We start from the raw sequence: 20,564 nt of genomic DNA on the forward strand, positions 1-20,564 counted from the left end.
TGCCTGTGTACCATTGCCCCTCTATTTTTAACTTACGAGTAGGTTTTTCTGGAGTGAGGGGGACTGTCCAGAGAAGCGTTTTATTGTTGGAGCATTGATTAGTTTTATTGGAACCGGCCGGCACGCTGCCTCTTAGGGGCGGGGCTGAGGCTTGCCCCGCTTGGAGTTTAAAGCCTGCTCAGTGCTTTGGTGTTGACTACCGCCAGGGCACCAGGGATAGCAGAATTTTTTTAAATCTTTCTCGTTAAGGTCTCTGTAGCTGCTTTTGCAATCGCGCGCCCAGTGATAACCACGTTGGCAGCGCGGGCATGGAGTGGGAGGGGGGCGCCCATTGCGTTGCATGGGAGGCGGGCGTTTGACCTCCGTATTGGGGCATCCCCTGGCAAAATGACCGCCTTGCCCACATTTAAAACAACCGGTGGTGGCGGCCAAGGCGGCCGTGACGGCGCCAGAGACAGCCTGGGCTAGAGACGTGGCAGCTGGATCAAAGGTGCTGCAGGCGAGAACCCAGTCATCTATCCTTTTTTTCCCGCAAGGGAAGAATGGCTTGCTTACAGGGGGGGTTAGCTCCTTCTAGAATGAGTTCGCGGGTGAGCGCTAACTGGGCTTGGGGGTCGGTGACTTTTCTAGCACAGGCCTCTTCAACCCTGGAAACGAAGGTGGCAAAAGGTTCGTTTGGCTCCTGGAGGAGCTTGGTAAATTTGTCAGGTCGACGGGCAGAGCAATTGGCAAACGCGCGTAAGGCGATGCCTCTGAGGACAGTCCAGAAGGTAGCAGGGACATTAATATAAGCAGACGCATTTAGAAATGCTCCAGTGCCCAAATAGGCTTCAGGGGGATGATAGACTCCAAGGGCTGCGTCTTGCTCACTTTGCTGAGCTGCTTCTGCCTGGAAGTGAGCACGCCAGTCAACAAACTGACCGGGGTTAAGAATGGAACGGGCAAGCGAGGCCCAGTCTTGGGGGATGCAATAGTCCATGCCGAGATCCTGCAGTATTTGGGAAGCGTATGGGCTACCTAACCCGTCCTCCCTGATGGCCCTGCGAAGCTGCTTGATAGTATCTGAGTCAATGGGATACCAGTCATACGGTTTCTGTGGGGTGGGGGCAAGGTTAAGAGGAAAGCAGCGAAAAGCACGAGAGAAAGGAGGACGCGCTTGCAGAAGGCTTGGCGCGGGAGTGGGGGTAGGGGGAGTGTTGCCCCAAGGGTTGCCTTGAGGTGTAGAAGGCAGCCAGGGGTTGTTAGTTGGCGGGGTGGGAGGAGCGGCGGCAGCTGCCGGTAGCGGCTCCGAGGGGGAGCTCGCCGAAGGGGGAGGCGGGAGTGGGAGGCCGCAAGCGTCGCAAGATGGCGGCGCGGTAGGCGTGGCCAAGACACAAGATGGTGGATCAGCCCCGCCCTGTGAAAGGGTGGGGCCCAAGGCACAAGATGGTGGACTAACTCCGCCCTGTGGAAGGGCGGGGTAAAGCATATGTGGTTTCCGGCCCAGCTTAGGGCTGATGTCATCGCTTGGATTTAACGGGGCCTTGATCAGGGGGGAGGGAGCCTTGAAGGCAGGAGCGGATGGTTATCAAGGTGGGGAGCAAGCCGGGAGGGAAGCGCTTGCTCTCATGTTCCATGGCATTAGTGACTCGATCAATAAGACGATCATAAGTAACAGGGTCCCAAAGATGGCAAGTGGTGAGCCATGGGTTAAAGGGCAGCAGGAGGTCCCAGTACACCTGCAGCTGCCGGACAGACACTTTACAGCGATGCGTGTCTAGGAGACCCGCTAGAGCACGAACTTGAGGTGCCTGACATGTAGATATACGATTACCCATAGCTGAGGGGGGAGGAGGGGGGATTGCTCCCGAGCCGAGCCGGCCCGGCTGGCAGGGAGGAGGAGGAGGAGTTGTTTACCGAGCAGAGAGAATGAGATAAACTGTGGCCTTGAGGCCGAAGGAGACGGCGAGAGCGGAAAGCAGTGCCCTTTGGCAACGGGAGTAGTCGGGGGGGGGGCGGTTGCAAAGAGGCACACGGCACCAAATGAGGAAATAAAAATACAAAGAACTACAGCAAAGTAATGGAGGGGAAGAGGGAGAGCGTTAGGAGGAACAGGGGTTATAGAAGTGCGCATACATAAGGATGAAGAGAGCGTAGGGGAAGGGAGGAGTTCCTACTGGATGAAGAGAGCGTGGGGGAAGGGATGAGCGGCTTCGGAGCAGGGAACCTCCCACGGCTCCAGAAGCGGCGAAGGAGAGGCGGCCCTACCTTGCAGGCGAGGAAACGGGAAGCTGGAGAGGCGTCCGGGCGAGCGATCGACCCGCTGAACTGTTGTGTGGAGACGTTTCCTCACACGGGGCACCAGTTGCGGTCGCGGTTACTACTTCTAGGGGGAGAGGCGGCCGGTAGCCGAGCCCTCAGCTCTCGGGGCTGCTTAAAGGGTACCGGCGGCGGGGGCTCTTTCCCGGAGGCGAGGGCGAGGCGGAGGACGTGGCCGGGTCCTCGGCGGGAGGCGTGCAAGGTATGGAGGGCGGCGATAGGGACAAGACACTCTTCATCCAGTAGGAGTATGCGCCAAAGAGATTTATTCAGGGGTGATTACAGGTTATATAGGCTGGTAAGAAGGGCAGGGCTGGGAAGGAGGTGAAGTAGCCTTAAATGGCAATACTGAAGGGATAGGGGCTAGGATTGGTTCTGAGAGAACGCAGGAGCTGTTGCAGCGGGGCGGGGGTTGTTCTGGCCACGGTGCATGCGCGCTGGCGGTGGCAGAAGTGGCCTTGGCACCAGGGAGTGAGTGGGTAAGATAAGGAAGTGGGGAAAGGGCAGTTGGGAGAAAGGCGGTTTCCTCCGGCAAGCCTCCCCTGCCAGTGGCATTTTGGGTGAGGAAAAGGGAGCTGCCTTGACCTCGCTCCCCAGGCTCGGGGGGGCTGCAGAGGGCACTCACACCCGTACCTACTACCCTCCCCAGGGGGTGATATCAGGTCCCCTGGCCCAGGCCTGGTAAGTTGAGGTACAAGCTCAGACACCCGCACCTAAGTAAGATAAATAAAAAGAAAATCATAGACAAAGTGCTGAAAAACAGAGTCAAAAAGAAAATGTTGAAAGCAGCATGAGAAAAATAACACATTACAAACAGGAGAGCAATGATTTGAATTTACACTTATCTCTCATCAGAAACAGTGGGGGCCTGAAGACACTGGGACGACATCTTTAAAGTGCTTAAAGGGAAAAAAAATCTACCTCTCAATAGAGAATTTTATATCCTGCAAAAGTCCTGAAGGTGAAATAAAGGCATTTTCAGATAAAAGAAAACCAAAATAATTCATTGCCAACAGATGTTCACTACAAGAAATGTTCAAGGAAGTTCTCCAGGTGGAAGGGATGTGATGCTAGGTGGATCATCAGGAAGGAAGAAGGAACCCTGGGAAGGGTAAATATCTGATCAAATATAAAAAGATTTTTTAAAAATATACATGAGTGTTTAAGAAAAAATTATAACAGTGCCTTGAGGGGTTTACAAGGTATGTAGATATAAAATGAATGATTGATAGCATAAGGGTGGGGGGCAGAGTGAGGCCCTACATGGGTGCAAGATTTCTGCATTTTGTGTGAACTGGAACAATACTGACTCCACATAGATGGTGAAAAGTTAAGGACGTATATTGTAATCCCTAGGCCAACCACCAAAAGATGACTCCAACAGGTCTAGCAAACAGCATGACTCGTGTCAAAACTGGCAGGTGGTTCTCCCACGGGATGCTTCACAGCAGCTGGGCTTGCAAAAGACTCGAGTTGCTTCCTCAACTGGAGTTGTTGAATCCCTGCTGTGGAGCACCTTTCCTCACCGAGAGAACCCAGCATCGACTCCACGAAATGTTCTGACCTCATGCAGAAGAATCAGTCTACAGTCTGAGTGATGTCAGGAGATGCAGGAAGTGACTATTTGGTGAATCAGAAGATGCTGGTCTTGCTTAAGCCAAGCCAGGCCATAGTTTGTCATATTGGAGGAACTTTCTTCGGGAAAAGACCAAAGGAAATTACTTGAAGGGTTAAACATTTTTAAATATTTCATAAAAAGTTGCAGGTTAGCCTTACGTCATATTGTTGTAAATTGCCTCCAAGGGTTGTGATAAATCTGGTTGATTTGCTGCTGTGTTCATCTTAGAAATGAGAGTGGTGCAAGGGGGAGCCTCAAAAGAGGCATTAGAGACATTAGTGTTTATAAAATGCTCCGTGCCTCTTCTGATGATCACGCTTTCCGGTTGTATGTCCTGTGTGGTGCTCTGCACCCAGAGGGGATGACAGCCTGCCGCCGCTGGCCAGGCTGCTGGAGGCATACCCAGTCTCTCCGATGCTTCACAACCCTCCAGGCTGTGAAACATTTGCCTGCAGACATTCTCTTACTATCCCTTACGTGTGTTTTTATGAAAGGACTGAGCAGGAGGACTTTGCAATGAATAATTTATGTGTAATTGTTTTCAAAATATAAAGTTGTTTTTCAAAGGAAGCAACCAGTATATCCCTTTCAGAGGCCTGTGGCCCCCGCGGCTGCCTGTGTGTGTGAGCAGCTTTCTCTAAATACTCGTACCATCCCCGGCCGGGGCAGGCTCCTCCCTAGAACTGGGGCAAGTTACATGTGCAGCTGGCACAAAGCTGTCAGAATTCCCAGTCACGCACCATCTGTGCAATCCCAGGCAGGCCCTTGGGGTCCTCTCGGAATGCAGCACTACCCCCCTGAGCTCCCCAGGCACAACACAACACCTGCATCTCTTCCTCTCCTCTCCGCTTCCGACACTGCACCAAGACATCCTGCTGCTTGTTTACTGTCAAGAGCACACACAAGACAAAGCAAAGCCAAGGCCATGGCCAAGGCCTGACTGAGTCAACTGGTAAAGATGCAGCAAGCCACTTACAGATGTAGGCATTTTATTATACACCAAAAGGGATGACTCCAATAACTGCAACGCAAGTTGTGGAATGCCCCTTTGCCGAGGAGCCGGTCTACACTGCAGCTGGGCGGATTTATACTCTGCAGCTCTGTTCTGAGCAGGGCAGGCGGAAAGCCCCTCGCCTCATCAGAGTTTGGGCGGCGATGAGAGGCTGGGGAGATAGGAGGCCAGTGGGTGGCCTCACAGCAGGTGCTCAGAGGCCCCCTTTCCCTAATGTTCTGGGGGATCACAAGGCCTCCAGGGCACCATGGCCCGAATGTGCTTCCGATGGTGTCGCTTTCTCCCCATTTCCACCACACCTGCTCCTTGCCCAGACCCCAATCACCTGGAGTTCATCACAGTGGTTAATAATAAGAACTGGGTTTGAGCCCCAGATCTGTCATGTCCTGGTTGTCACTCTGAGCCTCAGTTTCCACATCTTTAAGATGAAATTGGTAAGAAAACCTATCTCAAGGCTTAGGGCAGAGAGTAAATCAGAACTAAGTGACATCTGTAAAGAACTCAGCACTCAAATGGCTGGCCCCTAACAGGCAATAAATGCCGCTGCAGGAAGAAGATGATGATTGACGTAATGCTCCTCCTGAGCCTCCTGCTCCCTTCTCCCTGTTCAGTGTCTTCCACAGGATGCAGTAGAGGGAGCTTCGATGCTGCTCTCCCACTGCTCAGCAGTGACTGGTGACGCTGGCTTCCTGGGGCACCAGGGCCCTGAGGGTCATTAACAGCCGGTCTAGGTATTCCATACACTGCCACCCCACCCACACCCATTCTTCAAAATACATCTGAAACAAACAAGCAAACAAAAAGCACATCTACAAACTCACTCTTCCAGAAAGCCTGCCCTCACCTATCCCGAGACAACTTTGTCCCTTAGATACGCACACATCTTGAACTGTGATTCTGTGTCCTTATCTGGAAGAAGAGCTGTGTTTTCTCATTCAAAGTGTGAATCCTTTGAGAGCAGGGATGGTGTCCTCTGTCCCACCCACACTTCTCCATCCCTTCTGGCCATGCTGACCTCCCAGCTGTAGAGCCCTCAGGGCTGTTGACTGACTGGCCATTGGCCAAAGCGGTGATGACATCATCAGCCCCTGGACCGGCCCAGCCAATCAGTTTCGCTTAGGAAGGCATCGTCTGTACGGCTCTGCTCTCCTTCAGATTTGCAATACAGGGAAGTGTGTTTCTCAGCACACACACCACCACCACCACCCCCCCCATGGATAAAATAGAAATAATTTGTTAAGAGTAGGTTATGTGTATTTGAGGGAAGGGATCCTGAATAACTTTCAGTGAGTGGCCTAGCATTAGAAGAGGAAAAAAGGAGTATCCATGATTCCTGCCCCCCCTCAAAAAAACCCACAGTATTTTGTAATTTAAGCTGTACCTCACAATTAAACTTGAATAACAGTTTTAGTTTTCCCTCCCTAGACCGCCTCGCTTTATTCTGTTCATGTTTCCTTTAATCTCTGTAAATGTAACTTGAACTTACAAGACGGGGAAGCCATTGCACTCACCACAGAGGTAGACTTGAGTATCTTGGATGGCTCAGCCTTTGCAGAGGTTTCCAAGCCAACTGAGTGCCACTGGGCCCCAAGGCCAGGGGGACGCCTGTTTGTTCCTTTGTTCACTCACTAGCTCAACAAACACAAGCCTTGACCTGGGGTCTGGGCCTGCATCAACGCGGGGCCCCACCCCCAGGAGCCTGCGGGTGGGGGCAGACAAGTAACAATCACAGGCAGGGGTGGCTGCAGGGCCAGGAGGGGCTGGGCCGGCCCAAGGACACTCTTAACCACCTCTCCACCCTCACTTCTCTTCTTGCCAGGTACTGGAAGACACCGGGATGCCCATGGATGAGGAGCAGTATGCTCTGCTGACTAAAAAAATAGGATATGAGAAAGAAGGGATGAGTTATCTTGATTTTGCAACAGGATTCGAAGGTAGCTAATCTCCAAGTTGCAAGCCCTGCCTGGGGCACATCCAGAAGGGTCCAGCGGGAGCGAGTCTTTCCCAGCCATGCCACGAGGCCACTTGGGTTGACGTTGCTTGAGCTGTGTTTTTAGGCCTCTCAGTGGTGAGGTGTTGAAATAGTGTGTGATGAGATTGGAAACAGACATTTTAATTTCATTTGATCTGACTGTGTTTAGGCCTTTGCTTTTTGCTAAGTTAAGCAGAACTGTGAGAGCAGACTTTTGTCAGATCTTAGAGCACAGGGCTTCATCAAATTTACTCCAGAGCCCATGCTTCTGCACTCACTTCTCGTGTCCTTCAAGATTCTCCTCCTGAAAATAAATGATGATTACCTGTAATCAATAACACAGATATGCACAGACTAAGCTAGTAGTGTTCCTCCATTTTTACCAGATAAGAACACAGATTCTAAAACCACTCAGCTGCTTACCCACAATCACACAGCCGCTGCCCCCTGCCCCCCAAGGCTGTTAGGAAACTGACTTTGTACCTTGCAGTCAAGGCTGGAAGCTGCCAGGATCTTTGGTTTTCCATCTGGTCCTTGTTCTGCCCCAGGCTGCTACCCACTCTCATGTGTCCTTGCTCCCCTCCCTTCTCTGTCCTCTCATTACTTTCCATATGCTAAGAAAGTTTAGATGGACAATTAAGCTCTCTAGAAAGACTATGAAATCGCACAAATTCATCAAGGGGATACTCGTCTATTTTGAGGCAAAGCAGCTGTGGGCAGAACAGAGCAGAACTCGGAACTCTGTGTGCATTTTGACCTTCTCTGGATCCAAATTTGGATGCTTGATCTGGGTTTTGACTGAGAAGCTGTGACTCCTCACTGGGAAAGTGCAGAGGCTGGGCCGGATCCTCAGGATGGGCCGACCCAGTCCCACCAGACCTTGACTAGATAGATAGATAGATAGATGACCCACACCCATGGGAAAAGGCAACATGAGAACCCACAGCCATATCTTAGAATTTTATTTGATGTGTTCTTTGGGTATATGTTTTGACATTTTCAAGGGGAAATAAAAAGAAGGGAAAGGAACTCATTTATTTCCGAGTACCTCTCATGTACTGGGTGCACTCATTTTTCACATGAGGAGACTGATGAGTGGATCATGAGCCTGAGGTCCCAAAGTTGGTTGGTCACTTGCAGAGCAGGAACTTGGCTCAAGATCCGTCAACTGCTGTTGGCTTCCTCTCTGCCCCAGCCCCGTTCTCCCCTGTTCTTTCCCTCTCCTCCTTTTCCCTCATTTCCCTACTCTTCTCCTTGATCTTTCTCCTCCCTCTCCCTCTCAGCAGCCTGTCTTACCTTCATCAGTCATCCAACACTGCCTCTACTCCCACCTGGCCAGGTGCTATCAGGGAGGGACACTGAGGCTCCCAGCCGACCTCATGCCAGGGGTCCCTGGTGGGAATGGCAGGGGGAGCCCGAGATCAGGCACTGTGAGGTGGAGGTGGAGCAGAGCCAGGTTCAGGAGCCGACCGCAGGGTGCCCTTGAGCTCTGTGCCCCACCCACTGCCCATCCCCAGGAGGTCCTGTCGGGAGGACATGTGCCAAAGACCATGTCTAAAACAAAGCCCCCAGGATTAGAGTCTAGCTTTCAGACAGGGCCACGCTCAAATTAACCCAGCCTGATGGAGTTGGATTTTCAAATAGAGATTACACTTCCTCCCTCAGTTTTAGGGGACAGAGCAAGGGCTAACTCCTGGGCCCTGAAATCTGACTGTCTTGGATTCAGCTCTGCTGTCATGAGCAGACCTTGGGGAAGTCTCCATCTCCTCATATGGAAAATGGGTGTAATGTTAAGGTTCCTTGGGTATAAACTAGACATACGGAGAGTGTCTACTTGGTATTGTTGAAAGGACCAAAAAATATATGAAGGCCACTAGCATGTTGGTCTGAAAACATCTGTTGAATCACAGATTCCCTTGTTTAGGCAGCGACAAGGAAACCAAAAGAAGTAGAATTCTCATTCTCAGCCTCTGGGAATCGGGAGATGAGGAGACCTAGTTCCTGCCCTGGAGGAAGGAAAGAGGAGCCAGACAAATACACACAAGGGCTGTGTAGTGCACAATGCGCTGTGATAAAAGCATGTTCTTGATCTTCTAGTGAACCAATTTCTTCTTGCGATTATAGGAACGTCTCTAAGAAAATGAAGATAAAGAAAACAGAGCATAAAAACGTTAAAGTTATGTTTCAAAAACCACGTCCAGTTCACTGGATTGTATTTCTGTGAGGTATTTTAACAGGATTTAGGACAGGAAGAAATAAACAGGATTGAAATAGAAATAGAGACATGTACATGCCGCTAATGGAAGTCTTCTGATTTGTGTAATTGTTTCAGATACTAAAATGAGTTGGCCAGAAGCTGCTACACCTCAGACTGTAGTTTTCACAAGGAGTAACTTGGATACCCGCTTCCTAACTGCCGAAGAGTGCCTGCAGCTTTTCCCCCAGAGACTGAAGGAATCGTTCCAGGTAAATTGTGGCCCAGCTGCTGCCTTGCTCAGCTGGGCCTGCCCTTGCCTCCCTGCTCCCTTCAGCCCACATGGCACAGGGCTCCCAGGGCCAGGGTGTATCCCCGCCATCGCAGGGGACCCTGAGGGGACCAAAAGCAGGTTCCTACCCTTGAGAAACCTCAGGACCTGGTGTTGGTCAGAGAGGGAGCACTTGCCCCTTCTCCCCTGGCCTGGAGGATGGCTAACTCTGAGAGCCCTTCCTTTCCCCAAGTCCTTCCCTGCTACCAACAGTCTGTGCATCTGCCTCTCAAGGGCTTTGGAGAAGGAGACGCTCGTCCCAGGGGGGTAGCAATAGGGAGGGGCCAAGACAGCCAGTGTGATGGCAAATTGAGGCTCTGTTAGTCTGTCCCGTCCATTCACTTGCCAGGCAACTATGACACACTCACTACAAGGTGGAATCAATGATTAGTGTAGGGGTGAAAGACACGAGTCCTTCCTCAGGGAGCTCAGCCCAGTCAAAGGCACAGACGGTAAAACAGATGGTCCATAGGCCTCATGATCGGCTGTTGTAGCTCCAGGGTACTATGGGGGCACAGGCAAAGGGCCCCTTTAAGGAGGGATTCCTGGAGGAGATGATGCCTGAACTGAATCGTAAACTCCAGGCCTGTGCTGGCCTAGAAAAGAAAGGGGCAAACAATGGAAGAAGCGGTTCGAGCAAGGCCTGGGCAGCCAGGGAAGTGCGTGGTTCGTTACGTCTGTGGTGTGGGCTGTGTGCAGAAGTTGTAACCCATAGACAGCAGCCACTCAAACATGGAGACGGGTACAGAATGATCTGACTGGTTTTTGTGCCGAGAAGTAAGAGAGTGATTGAAGTAGGACAATCAGTTTAGGACTTATCAGTGTAATAAGCTGAACTACATTAGCTACAAAATAAAGCTCAGGGCCCAGATAATTAGGGCACTAATCTATGGGGTGGAAGTGGAAGTGGAAGGGCAGGGCATGTAGGGAACACATCAGTAGGCAGGATGGGGGTTGGGGGGTGGGAGAAGGATCAGCCCTCATCGTTTATCCAATCCAGGGCCCTGCCAAGAAGCGTGCTCTGAGAATTGGGGTGTTGGAGGGAGTGTGGGGGAGCAGGGGCATTCGGGTGGTTAAGAGCCCCGGGTGGGAGGTGGGGCCACTGGAGGAAGAGAGGACAGAAGGGGGAGCAGAAAGGCACTGAGAGCGAGCACAGCCCTGTGCTGGGAGAGGGGCTGCAGAGGGAGCCACCGAGACCATGCAGTGTCCCAGCAGTCCCCTCCCCTGTGCCCCCATCCAGGGTGCTGACCCTGCAGCCCAAGGCCTGGGTTGGCTGCAGAGCCACCGCCTTGCCCACTGCAACCCACACACCTGTTCTTGCCCCTCCCCATCTGTCTCCTCTCACCCACCTCTTACCCTGCCCCAGGAGGGCGTGTGGGGATGGGCGGAGGGCTTGTGGGGAACCCCATGCTCCAGGCCAGTGCCACTGCATTCCTATCTTTATTATCTTTATTACCAGTGTAACTTGGTTACAGTTAGCATATGTCCTTTGTTTGATTTTAAATAATTAGATAATGAATGGGTTCAGTAAGTGTTCACCGACCCCATTCTACCCCTGCCAAAGAGTTTATAACCCAGTGAGCGCAGCAAATGAGCGAGCCCATTTCTGCTGTGCTATGTGCAAGGATGTGGGTTATATACAGGATTCCCTGGCTTTACTTATGGTCCTTACAGGTGTAGGTAAACTTCCCTAATCAGGTGTTCTGATTATTTGAACGGACAGGTATGGTCACTTTAAGTACATAATTGACTGGATTCCTATTCCTGAGAAATTCTTGGACATCACTCCTCATCAATATGGAAAAAAAAAAATCCCATGTTAGTTTAAAACACTGTTATTGCTGCTGGACCCCCAGTGCTTTTGTCACTGATGAAACCGTCTCGGCGCTCATTAGGGTTACAGATAACAGCAAAGTTGGCTGAGTTAGCCTCACCCCCAACCCCAGCCAGAGATGAGGCACTGTTGAAGGAAATAATCCACGGGGGTCCCGCAAGGGGGAGTCTTCTCTCCCTGTGTGGTGGGAAGGCAGGGACAGAGATGCCCTTGGTGACCTGGGGACATGCCCTGGGCATGGTTCCATGTGGCCCGCGTGGCTTCACCCTCCCCCAAGCTTACCTGGAGGCTGAACGGGCCCTGCAGCATCCGTCCCGATGGCTCCTCTGCAGTTTCACACAAACTGGCTCATTCTGCAGTGCTCCCCTGGGACCAAGTCTTCTCACCTCACAGTCCATCCTGGACTTGGACTCCGCGGGGCGGGCCCACCAACATGCAGCTCTGATCACAGCGTTGGTCCCTTTGCTCTTACGATGAGCTCAGATCCCCCCCCCCCGCAACTGGCCCCTGGGGCCTCTGGGCTCTGCTCTGGCCTCGCCTCTCCTCTCCAGCCACACCCCAACCCAGTCCTCCGCCTGCTCCACACACCAGCCACTTGCGGTGCTCCCACCAGGTCTTTACAACTCTGCTCCTTTCCTGGGGTCACTGCTCCTCTCCCTTGGCCTGGCTAACTCCTATCCAGCCTTTGGTCCTACCTGAAGCCCTGGCCCTTTCCCTGCTGCTGGACTCTCATTGCACTCCGAATTTCCCCTCACAGCACTCGGCATGAGTGGAAGTGTGGTTGAGTTAAACTTCCCACACTCAGAGTCCTTCCTGAACCATTTGCTACAATAACCTACTGGGGCCCACATCAAATTCTTGACCGACCCCCACTCCCTCACCCCACATTGCTCCTCCCAGGTCTGCTCTTTCTTTCCAGTTGTTCAGGCTAAACTCCTTGGCATCATCCTTGATTCCTCTTTCTCTCACACCCCACATCCCATCTGTGGACACATCCCATTGGCTCTTCCTTTGGAATATGCCTGGAATCGGACCACTTCTCCCACTGCCTCTACCTCCCCCCAGGCCCCTGGGCTCCTGCAGCAAGCCCGTGACGGGCTCCCAGCCTCCATCCTCGCCCTGGCGTGTGTTCTCAGCACCGTGGGCAGCTCATGCTGCTCCTCTGCTCAACCCTGTCACCCCCACCTCACACAGAGTCACACCCCAAATCCTGACCAGCCTGCAGGCCCCTCGGCCCCTTGGCCCTCACCTCCTCCCATGCCCCCCTCACACACTCTGTCCCAGCCTCCCTGGCCTCCCCGCTGTTCTCTGAACATGCCAAGCCTGCTTCGGGCACCTCGGGGGATTCTCCCCCGTACCTGCACAGCCCGTGGCTTCATGCCTTTGGTCTCTGCCCAAATGCCACCTCTCCAGAGAGGCTTCTCTCTGTACAGTGGCACCAGCTCCTGCCCAGTCTCTGGCCTCTCACCCTGCTGTGTCACTACCTGACATACAAGGGATTTAAGTGTCCACGGTCTGCCTTCTGCCAGCATGACAGCTGGGCTCTGCCTTTGTCCCTTGTCATGGTCCTGCGGTGAGAGCAGTGCTCAGTAAGTGTCGATGGGACGAAGCTCTTGGGTGTGGAGGATCCCACAAACATTTCTGAGAGGAAGGGCAGCCTCTTCCATGGATTTCCACAGTATTTAGCCCAATGATTGCATGTATCAGGCACTCGAGAACTTTTGGGGAATGACTAAATGAGTGAATCCAGACAAATCATTCCACAAAATTGCAAAACATTTTAATTAGACACTTGAACCATAGCAGGTCTTGCTTTATATAATATCCACTTCTGGAGGATCCTGTACTGAAAGTCTGAGCCCAGTACCTCCAAAATAAGCAGATAAACTCCAGGGCGATGAAGCTACCTTAGGGACTGATGGAAACAAGGGGTGCTGGGGCTACACCTGCCCCTTTTCCAGCCTGAGACATGCCAGGTGTATTTTAAATGCTTTGCACATATTAACATATTTGTTCCCCATGATACCCCGGGGAAGTACGGACTTTTGTAATCCCCATTTTACGGAGGAGAGAACAAGCATGGAGAGCTGAAATACCTTGCCCACTGTCACCCAGCCTGTGAGTGGCAGAGCAGCCCGCCTCCAGGGTGGGCAGTGCTGCCTCTGCATCACAAGTGTCCTGGGGGCTCTCAGCCTCGGTTTCCTCATCTGCCAGCCAGGCATCACCGTGCTCTCCTTGCAGCACGATGAATGGTTTAAATGCACCCCATGCCCCAGCCTTCAGACCTGGCCAGGATGCAGATTTGGACATAGCTAGAGCTTTATCAGAATCATCACAGAGGACTGGCCTCTTGGTGGCTCATTGGTATGACATTCAGCTCATTTGTTTTCCTGTCTGCTCAAGACAGACTTGCAAAACATTATTGAAGTTGTAGGAAATACCGAGATGAAAATTTTTATAGATACTAGAAACCTCCAATGTATTACCCTTTTCTCACTTCCATTACTGGAGATTGTTTTTGTTCCTTTTCCTGAACTCTGCTTTAAAAGAGGGAGTTGTTAATTTCTTGGGGAAGATCATAACAGGGCAAGGCTACTCCTGGAGCAGAGAATTCTCCAAAAGCAATAGTTGAAAGGCTGCCAAACTGCCCCTTCCTTCTTTTCAAGATGAGTCCGCACGTGCTGGGTTGTAAGCACAGTCTGTCCGGGATTCAGAAGAGGCCCCCTCTTGACGTGTGTACCTCTTGTTCTTAGGACCCCTACTCTGCCTTCTTCAAGATAGACACCGACAGAGATGGCATAATCAACATGCACGACCTCCACCGGCTGCTGCTGCGCCTCCTGCTCAATCTCAAAGACGAAGAGTTTGAGCGTTTCCTTAGCCTTTTGGGTTTGAGACTTAGTGTCACCTTAAATTTTCGGGAATTTCGAAACTTGTGTGAGAAGGGAGTGTTCAGAACAGATGAAGCGCCTCAGAGACTCGTCAGGTAAGAAGGCAGCCCGGCTCTGCATCCTCGATATACACCAGCATTTGCTGACTAAAAGCCCGGCTTCTCCAGCCTGCTCAGACTGGGATACGGAGAAGGGTGTTGCCTCACACAAGCAATGATTTTTTTTTTTTTCTTTTTCTTAGTTCAAGCAAAATCACACAAAGAACATACCTTCAACATAGAAAGATTAGAGAATGCAGATGAGCAAAGCTACAGCTATAATCTCACTACCTGATATGACCCCTTTTCCTCTAGATGTATTTCCAGGCAATAGGTGTAGATTTTGGGACCCCCAGAACATCTTATGGCCATTGATTGTAAACTGAGAGGTTGTCTGTGACAACTGCCTCCAGAGATGCAGGGACCCCTCGCAGCCCCTCCCCATGCAGTGCTGCTCCCCAGATCCCCCCCTCATCCCAGACCCCTACTTACCCCACACCAGCCTCACTCCAGCAGGGAGGGAAACCTTAGCATCCAACTGCATTGGAACTGTTGTTTCCTCAGCTTTTTCTCCATGAGCGGGCACTCTCCTGGAAGGCAGTAGCTGGGCCTGACATCCAACATGATACCTGGCCTGTGGCCCAGGCCCCGCCGAGATCTGTGAATACCGTCACGGATGCGTGAAGTAGCTGCCCAGCCCCTCCTTAACCAACCATTGTAATTATAATACCAATATTTTATTAAAACGTTATCTGCACTATGATAACACAGAGGCATGTTTTCTGGTATAGTAATAGAACACCTGAGGGTTTCCAGAAGCCACTGTGACTCTTGGCTGGGCCGCAGAAGGCCCTCAGATCTTGCACTTTAATTTTTTCCCCTTGGATTCGCATTTGTTGGAAAAATAGGTTTCATTTTGTCTATTCTAAACAAAAAAAAAAAAAAAAAAAAACAAGCAAGCAAATGACTGTAGAGTCATCCTAAATGGCATTACCAGGTAGCACGTGACTTGGACACCTGCATCCAATTGCTCGGTTCCTAGGAACTTTAATAGGAGACTTGATTGCTTAACATTAAAACAAAACAAAATGATCCTTCCCACAGAATTTTTTTGGAGAATGTCTGCAGAATGAACATGGGAAATTTCAACCACCAAGCCCAGTCTTCCCATTCAAATGACAGAACCTTATTTGTATTTATTCATCTGTCCATCAAATATTTACTAAGGGATTGCTGTGTGCTAGAATTGTCCCATGACCAGGTGGTGCAAAGATGAATAAGACTCACACTCTCCCATCAAGGAGCTCACAGTTGAATATGAGATAGGTACAAAAACAAATACCTAGACCGAAATTGAAGGATGACCGAAGGGCCATGGGAGCACAGGGAGGCGAGGGGCTAAGTCTGCTTGGATCTTGAAGTAGGAGTAGGAGTTTGTCAGGTGCAGGGTATGGAAGGGCATTCAAGTCCAGGGAACAGAATTTGCAAAAGCACAGAGGCAGGAAAATGTCAGACACATTCTGAAAATTGGGAGAGGATGAGTGTGCGGGAATGGCATGTCCAGTGGGGCATGGTGGGCAAGTAGGCCTGGAGAGGCAGGAAGGCTGGGCCGTGGAGGAGCTTCTGTGCCAGGTGGAGGAGTCTATCCCTTATTGGTAGGCAGGGAAGGAGGAGGAGGTCATAGGTCATTAGAAAGATACTTCAGCAGCCCCAGAGTAGAAGATGGACTGAAAGTTGTCCATTTTAGGTTCCAGTGATCAGGGGAGAGACAGCCCTGAGCTCCAAACCCAGGTCCTACCCTAGAAAGCCAAGCCCTCCCATGGGCCAGTCCCTGTGCCTATGTTTCATGAAGATGAATACTTTAGTATCCTGTATGGAAGGTGTGAATATCTGATTCGACAGATGAAGGAATTGAGGCTTAGAGAATAGTTAGTGACTTGTCTAGAAAGGCACAGGAGATGGATAGGGGTGACACTGGATCCCAAGGGAGCCTGTTGGAAGGAGCTGCTTTCTCTGCTTAGAGAGTTTGCCCTGTTTCACCTTTTCCAGCTTCACTCTCCTCCCTCAGGCAATCCTGGGTGCCAACCCTTTGTGCCTTCTCCATTGGTCCCCTCTGCCCTCTAAGCATTCAATTTTTTTAATGCAATTTTATTGAGATATACAGTCATCCAAAGTGTACAGTCAATTGATCACAGTATCCTCACATAGTTGTGCATTCATCTCCACAATCAATTGTTGAACATTTTCTTTACTCCAGAAGAAAAAAATAAAAATAAGAATAAATAGAAATAAAAAAGAACACCCAAACATCTCATACCCCTCCCCCCCCATTATTCATTTATGTTTTGTCCCCATTTTTCTACTCATCTGTCCATACACTGGATAAAGGGAGTGTGAGTCACAAGGTTTTCACAATCTCATGGTCACACCCTGTAAGCTATATAATTATATGATCATATTCAAGAATCAAGGATACTGGGTTGCAGTTTAACAGTTTCAGATATTCCCTTCTAGCTATTCTAATACTCTAAAAAGGGATATCTATATAATGCATAAGAATAACCTCCAGAATGACCTCTCAACTCCATTTGAAATCTTCTCAGCCCCTGAAACTTTATTTTGTTTCATTTCTCTTCCCCCTTTTGGTCCAAGAAGGCCTTCTCAATCCTACAATGCTAGGTCCAGGCTCATCCCCAGGAGTCATGTCCCACTTAACTAGTGAGATTTACCCCCCTGGGAGTCATGTCCCACCTAAGGGCAGTGAGTTTACCTTCAAGGTTGGCTTAGAGAGAGAGGCCACATCTGAGCAACAAAACAGGTTCTCTGGGAGTGACCCTTAGGCACAATTATAAGTAGGCTTAGCTTCTCCTTTGCAGTAACAAGCTTCATAAGGGCAAGCCCCAAGATCAAGGGCTCAGCCTACTAAACTGGTAGTCCCCAATGCTTGCAAGAATATCAGGAAATCCCCAGATGGGAAAGTTTAATATTTCCACATTTTCCCCAGCCTCTCAAGGGGGCTTTGCAAATACATTTTTATTCTCTGCCCAAATTACTCTGGGATGTATTGGGGCTTCATGCTAATTTGTAGAAAACCAACCAGATCTCACCTTCTATTCTAGGTTCCATGTAATTATGGTATTTGAATAAACTGACCATAAAAGTTAAATTATGATACAGAAAATGTAGATTTTGCACCAAATAAACATCTCTTCCTTTGGTCTCACACAGAAGTTGAAGTTTTAAAACACTGTCAGTGTTGTCCTGCCCTTTAGCCTGATTTACATTAGTCCCAACCAAGTCCATTTCGTTCATATCTCTTATTGAATTCTGATCTATTTTTCAGCTTTTTTTTTTTTTAACAGTTGCTGTATTGAGTAAAGCTGACATTCATAGCTGCCAGACTCTGGCTCTAAGTCTCAGGTATCATACAAATACCCAATGTTACCGGGACTGACTAGGTAATACACAAACAGCTCAGCATCTCAAAATTTAGAAATAACCATTACAACTCATGAATGGATGTGACTGCTCTAAGAGCTTATACTCTAGGAACCTTTACAATAAGCCTTTCCCTGATAACCTGTGCTCTCAGATTCAATTCTTAGAGTTTGCACCTTATAGTTAGTCCATATTAGTGAGGCATTGTAAGGTTTGTCTTTTTGATTCTGGCTTATTTCACTCAACGTACTGTCTTGAAGGTCCATTCACCTTGAACTTGCATACCTCACAACTTCATTCCTTCTTGTTACAGCTCAATATTCCTTTGTACATATATACCACAGTTCACCATTCCATTTATCAGTCAATGTACCCTTAGGCCACTTCCATCCATTGAAAATCGTGAATACTGCCACCATAAACACCGGTGTGCAAATGTCCATTCGTGTCCCTGCTCTCAGTTCTTCCAAGTATATGACCAGTACCAGGGTTGGTTGCAGGACCATATGGCAACCCCATTCTTAGCTTCCTGTGGAACCACCACACTGCCTTCCAGGTGGGCTGCACCATTCTACTTCCCCACCAACAGGGAATAGGTACATAACTCTATCCACATTTTCTCCAGCACTTGTATCCCTTTGTTTATTTTTTAAACAGTTTTATTCACACACCATACATTCCATCCTAAGTAAACAATCAACGATCCCAGTATAATCACATAGTTATGCAGTCAACACCACAAGCTATATGAATATATTTCCATTTCTTCTGCAAAGAAAGAGGAAGAGAAGAAAAAAATAGGAGTAAAAAAATAATAGAAGGAAAATAAAAAGAAAATAAAACAAAATAAAATACAATGAAAAAGTCAGACACCACCACCACCAAGAATCCCATACCACACCCTTCTATCCCCCCTCTTATAGACATTTAGCTTTGGTATTTTGCCTTTGTTAACAATTAATGGAAGCATCTTACAGTGTTACTGTTAACTATAGATTCTAGTTTGCATTGATTGTGTTTTTCCCCTATACCATCCAATTTTCAACACCTTGCAATGTTGACATTCATTTGTTCTCCCTCATGTAAAAACATTCTGATTTTTGTACATTTAATCACCATCATTGACCACTCTAGGTTTTGCTAAGTTATGCAATCCCAGTCTTTATCTTCTTTCTTTCCTTCTGATATTATACATGCCCCTAGCCTTCCTCTTTCAACTGTACTGACACTCATCTTTGTTCAGAGTACTTACAGTATTGTGCTAACACCACATAGTAATGTGCTCTCCATTTCTGGATCTATACAGTCAATCTTGTTGAACCTTCTGTACTCTTCCAGTATCAACTGCTCGATCTCTAACCTCTTTCCATCTCCTGATAACCTGTGTTCTCAAATTTAACTCTTGAAGTTCACTCATCAATGTTAGTTTATATTAGTGAGACCATACAGTATTTGTCCTTTTGTTTCTGGATAATTTTACTCAGCATAATATCTACTGCCTACCATTTTATCTTTTAGATTTTATATGTCATATTTTATTTTTCTTTTCCTCTCTCTCTCTCTCTTTACCCTTAATGATAGTCTTCATTTCTACACTCTTCTCCAAACCTCTCTCTCCTTGCTTTTCCTATCTGCCTGTAGTCCTTTAGTATTTCTTGTAGAGCAGGTATCTTGTTCACAAACTCAGTGTCTGCCTGAAAACATTTTAAACTCGTTCTCATTTTTGAAGCACAGTTTTGATGTATATAGAATTCTTGGTTGGTAGTTTTTCCTCTTTCAGTATCTTAAATATATCATACCACTGCCTTCTCACCTCCCTAGTTTCTACTGAGAAATCCACACATAGACTTATCAAGCTTCCCCTGTATGTGGGTGGATCACTTTTCTCTTGCTGTCTTCAGAATTCTCTCTTGATCTTTGATGTTTAATAATCTGATTATTAAGTGTCTTGGAGTAGATCTATTTGGATCTATTTTGTTTGGGGTATGCTGTAATTCTTGGATCTGTAATTTTATATCTTTCCTAAGAGATGGGAAATTTTCAGTGATTATTTCCTCCATTATCATTTCTATCCCTTTCCCCTTCTCTTCTCCTTTTGGGACACCCATGACATGTATATTTGAGTGCTTCATATTGTCTTTCAATTTCCTGGGGCCCTGCTCATATTTTTTCACATACTTTGTTTGTAGGATTTCTGATGACCTGTCCTCTAATTCATGAATCCTTTCTTCTGCCTCTTCAAATCTGCTGTTGTATGTCTCCCTTGCATTTTTCATCTCATCTATTTTGTCTTTCATTCTCATAAGTTCTGCCATTTGGTTTTTCAAGCTTATGAATTCTTCTTTATGGTCACCCAGTGTCTTCTTTATATCCTTCATCTGTTTTGCCTCATTTTCCTTCAGCTCATTCATTTGATTTAGAAGATTTTTTTGAACATCTTTAATTAGTTGTTTCAACTCCTGTATCTCACTTGAAGTATAAGTTTGTTCCTTTGACTGGGCCATATCTTCATTTTTCACTGTGTGAATCATAACTTTTTGTTGTCTAGGTGTTTGGTTTCCTTGATTACCCCAATCAGATTTTCCCAGACCTGACAGGCCCAGGTCTCAGGAGGAGGCTGGATTCAGTATCACGTTTCCCTGAAGATGAGACCCAGCAGGTGGCACTTTTCAGTCTGCAGCTCCCCACTGGTGTAAACCATAGATAAATCTTCTGACTTCTCTAGAGAGGACAATTATGTAGCAATGGGAAAGGGGAGAAATGGATGGGAAAATCAGTAGGATTCCCTGGTTCAAACATGGGTAACTGAGGAAATAATCAAGCCATATAGCCTAGGGAAAATGTTGAGATTAGTTTGGATGTACTGTCTTGGCTGAGATAGCATATGCTCCTCAGGGTCTCTGTGAGAGCAGTTTTGGTGAGGTCCAGGTGAGTTCTC

At 48.6% G+C, this 20,564-nt stretch overlaps 1 protein-coding gene across 9 annotated transcripts in view; it reads left to right on the forward strand.

Moving 5' to 3' along the window:
- EFCAB6 (EF-hand calcium binding domain 6) overlaps window positions 1–20,564 on the forward strand; it is a 333,133-nt gene that overhangs the window by 199,169 nt on the left and 113,400 nt on the right. For all 9 annotated transcript variants that reach the window (XM_037845944.1, XM_037845943.1, XM_037845941.1 and 6 more), the window contains 3 exons: window positions 6,748–6,862; window positions 9,233–9,366; window positions 14,013–14,245. In XM_037845944.1, coding sequence (XP_037701872.1) covers window positions 6,748–6,862; window positions 9,233–9,366; window positions 14,013–14,245 — 482 coding nt within the window. The remainder of the gene's footprint in view (window positions 1–6,747; window positions 6,863–9,232; window positions 9,367–14,012; window positions 14,246–20,564) is intronic.

This window comes from Choloepus didactylus, chromosome 8 (assembly GCF_015220235.1).
Source record: "Choloepus didactylus isolate mChoDid1 chromosome 8, mChoDid1.pri, whole genome shotgun sequence".
Classification (NCBI taxonomy): domain Eukaryota; kingdom Metazoa; phylum Chordata; class Mammalia; order Pilosa; family Megalonychidae; genus Choloepus; species Choloepus didactylus.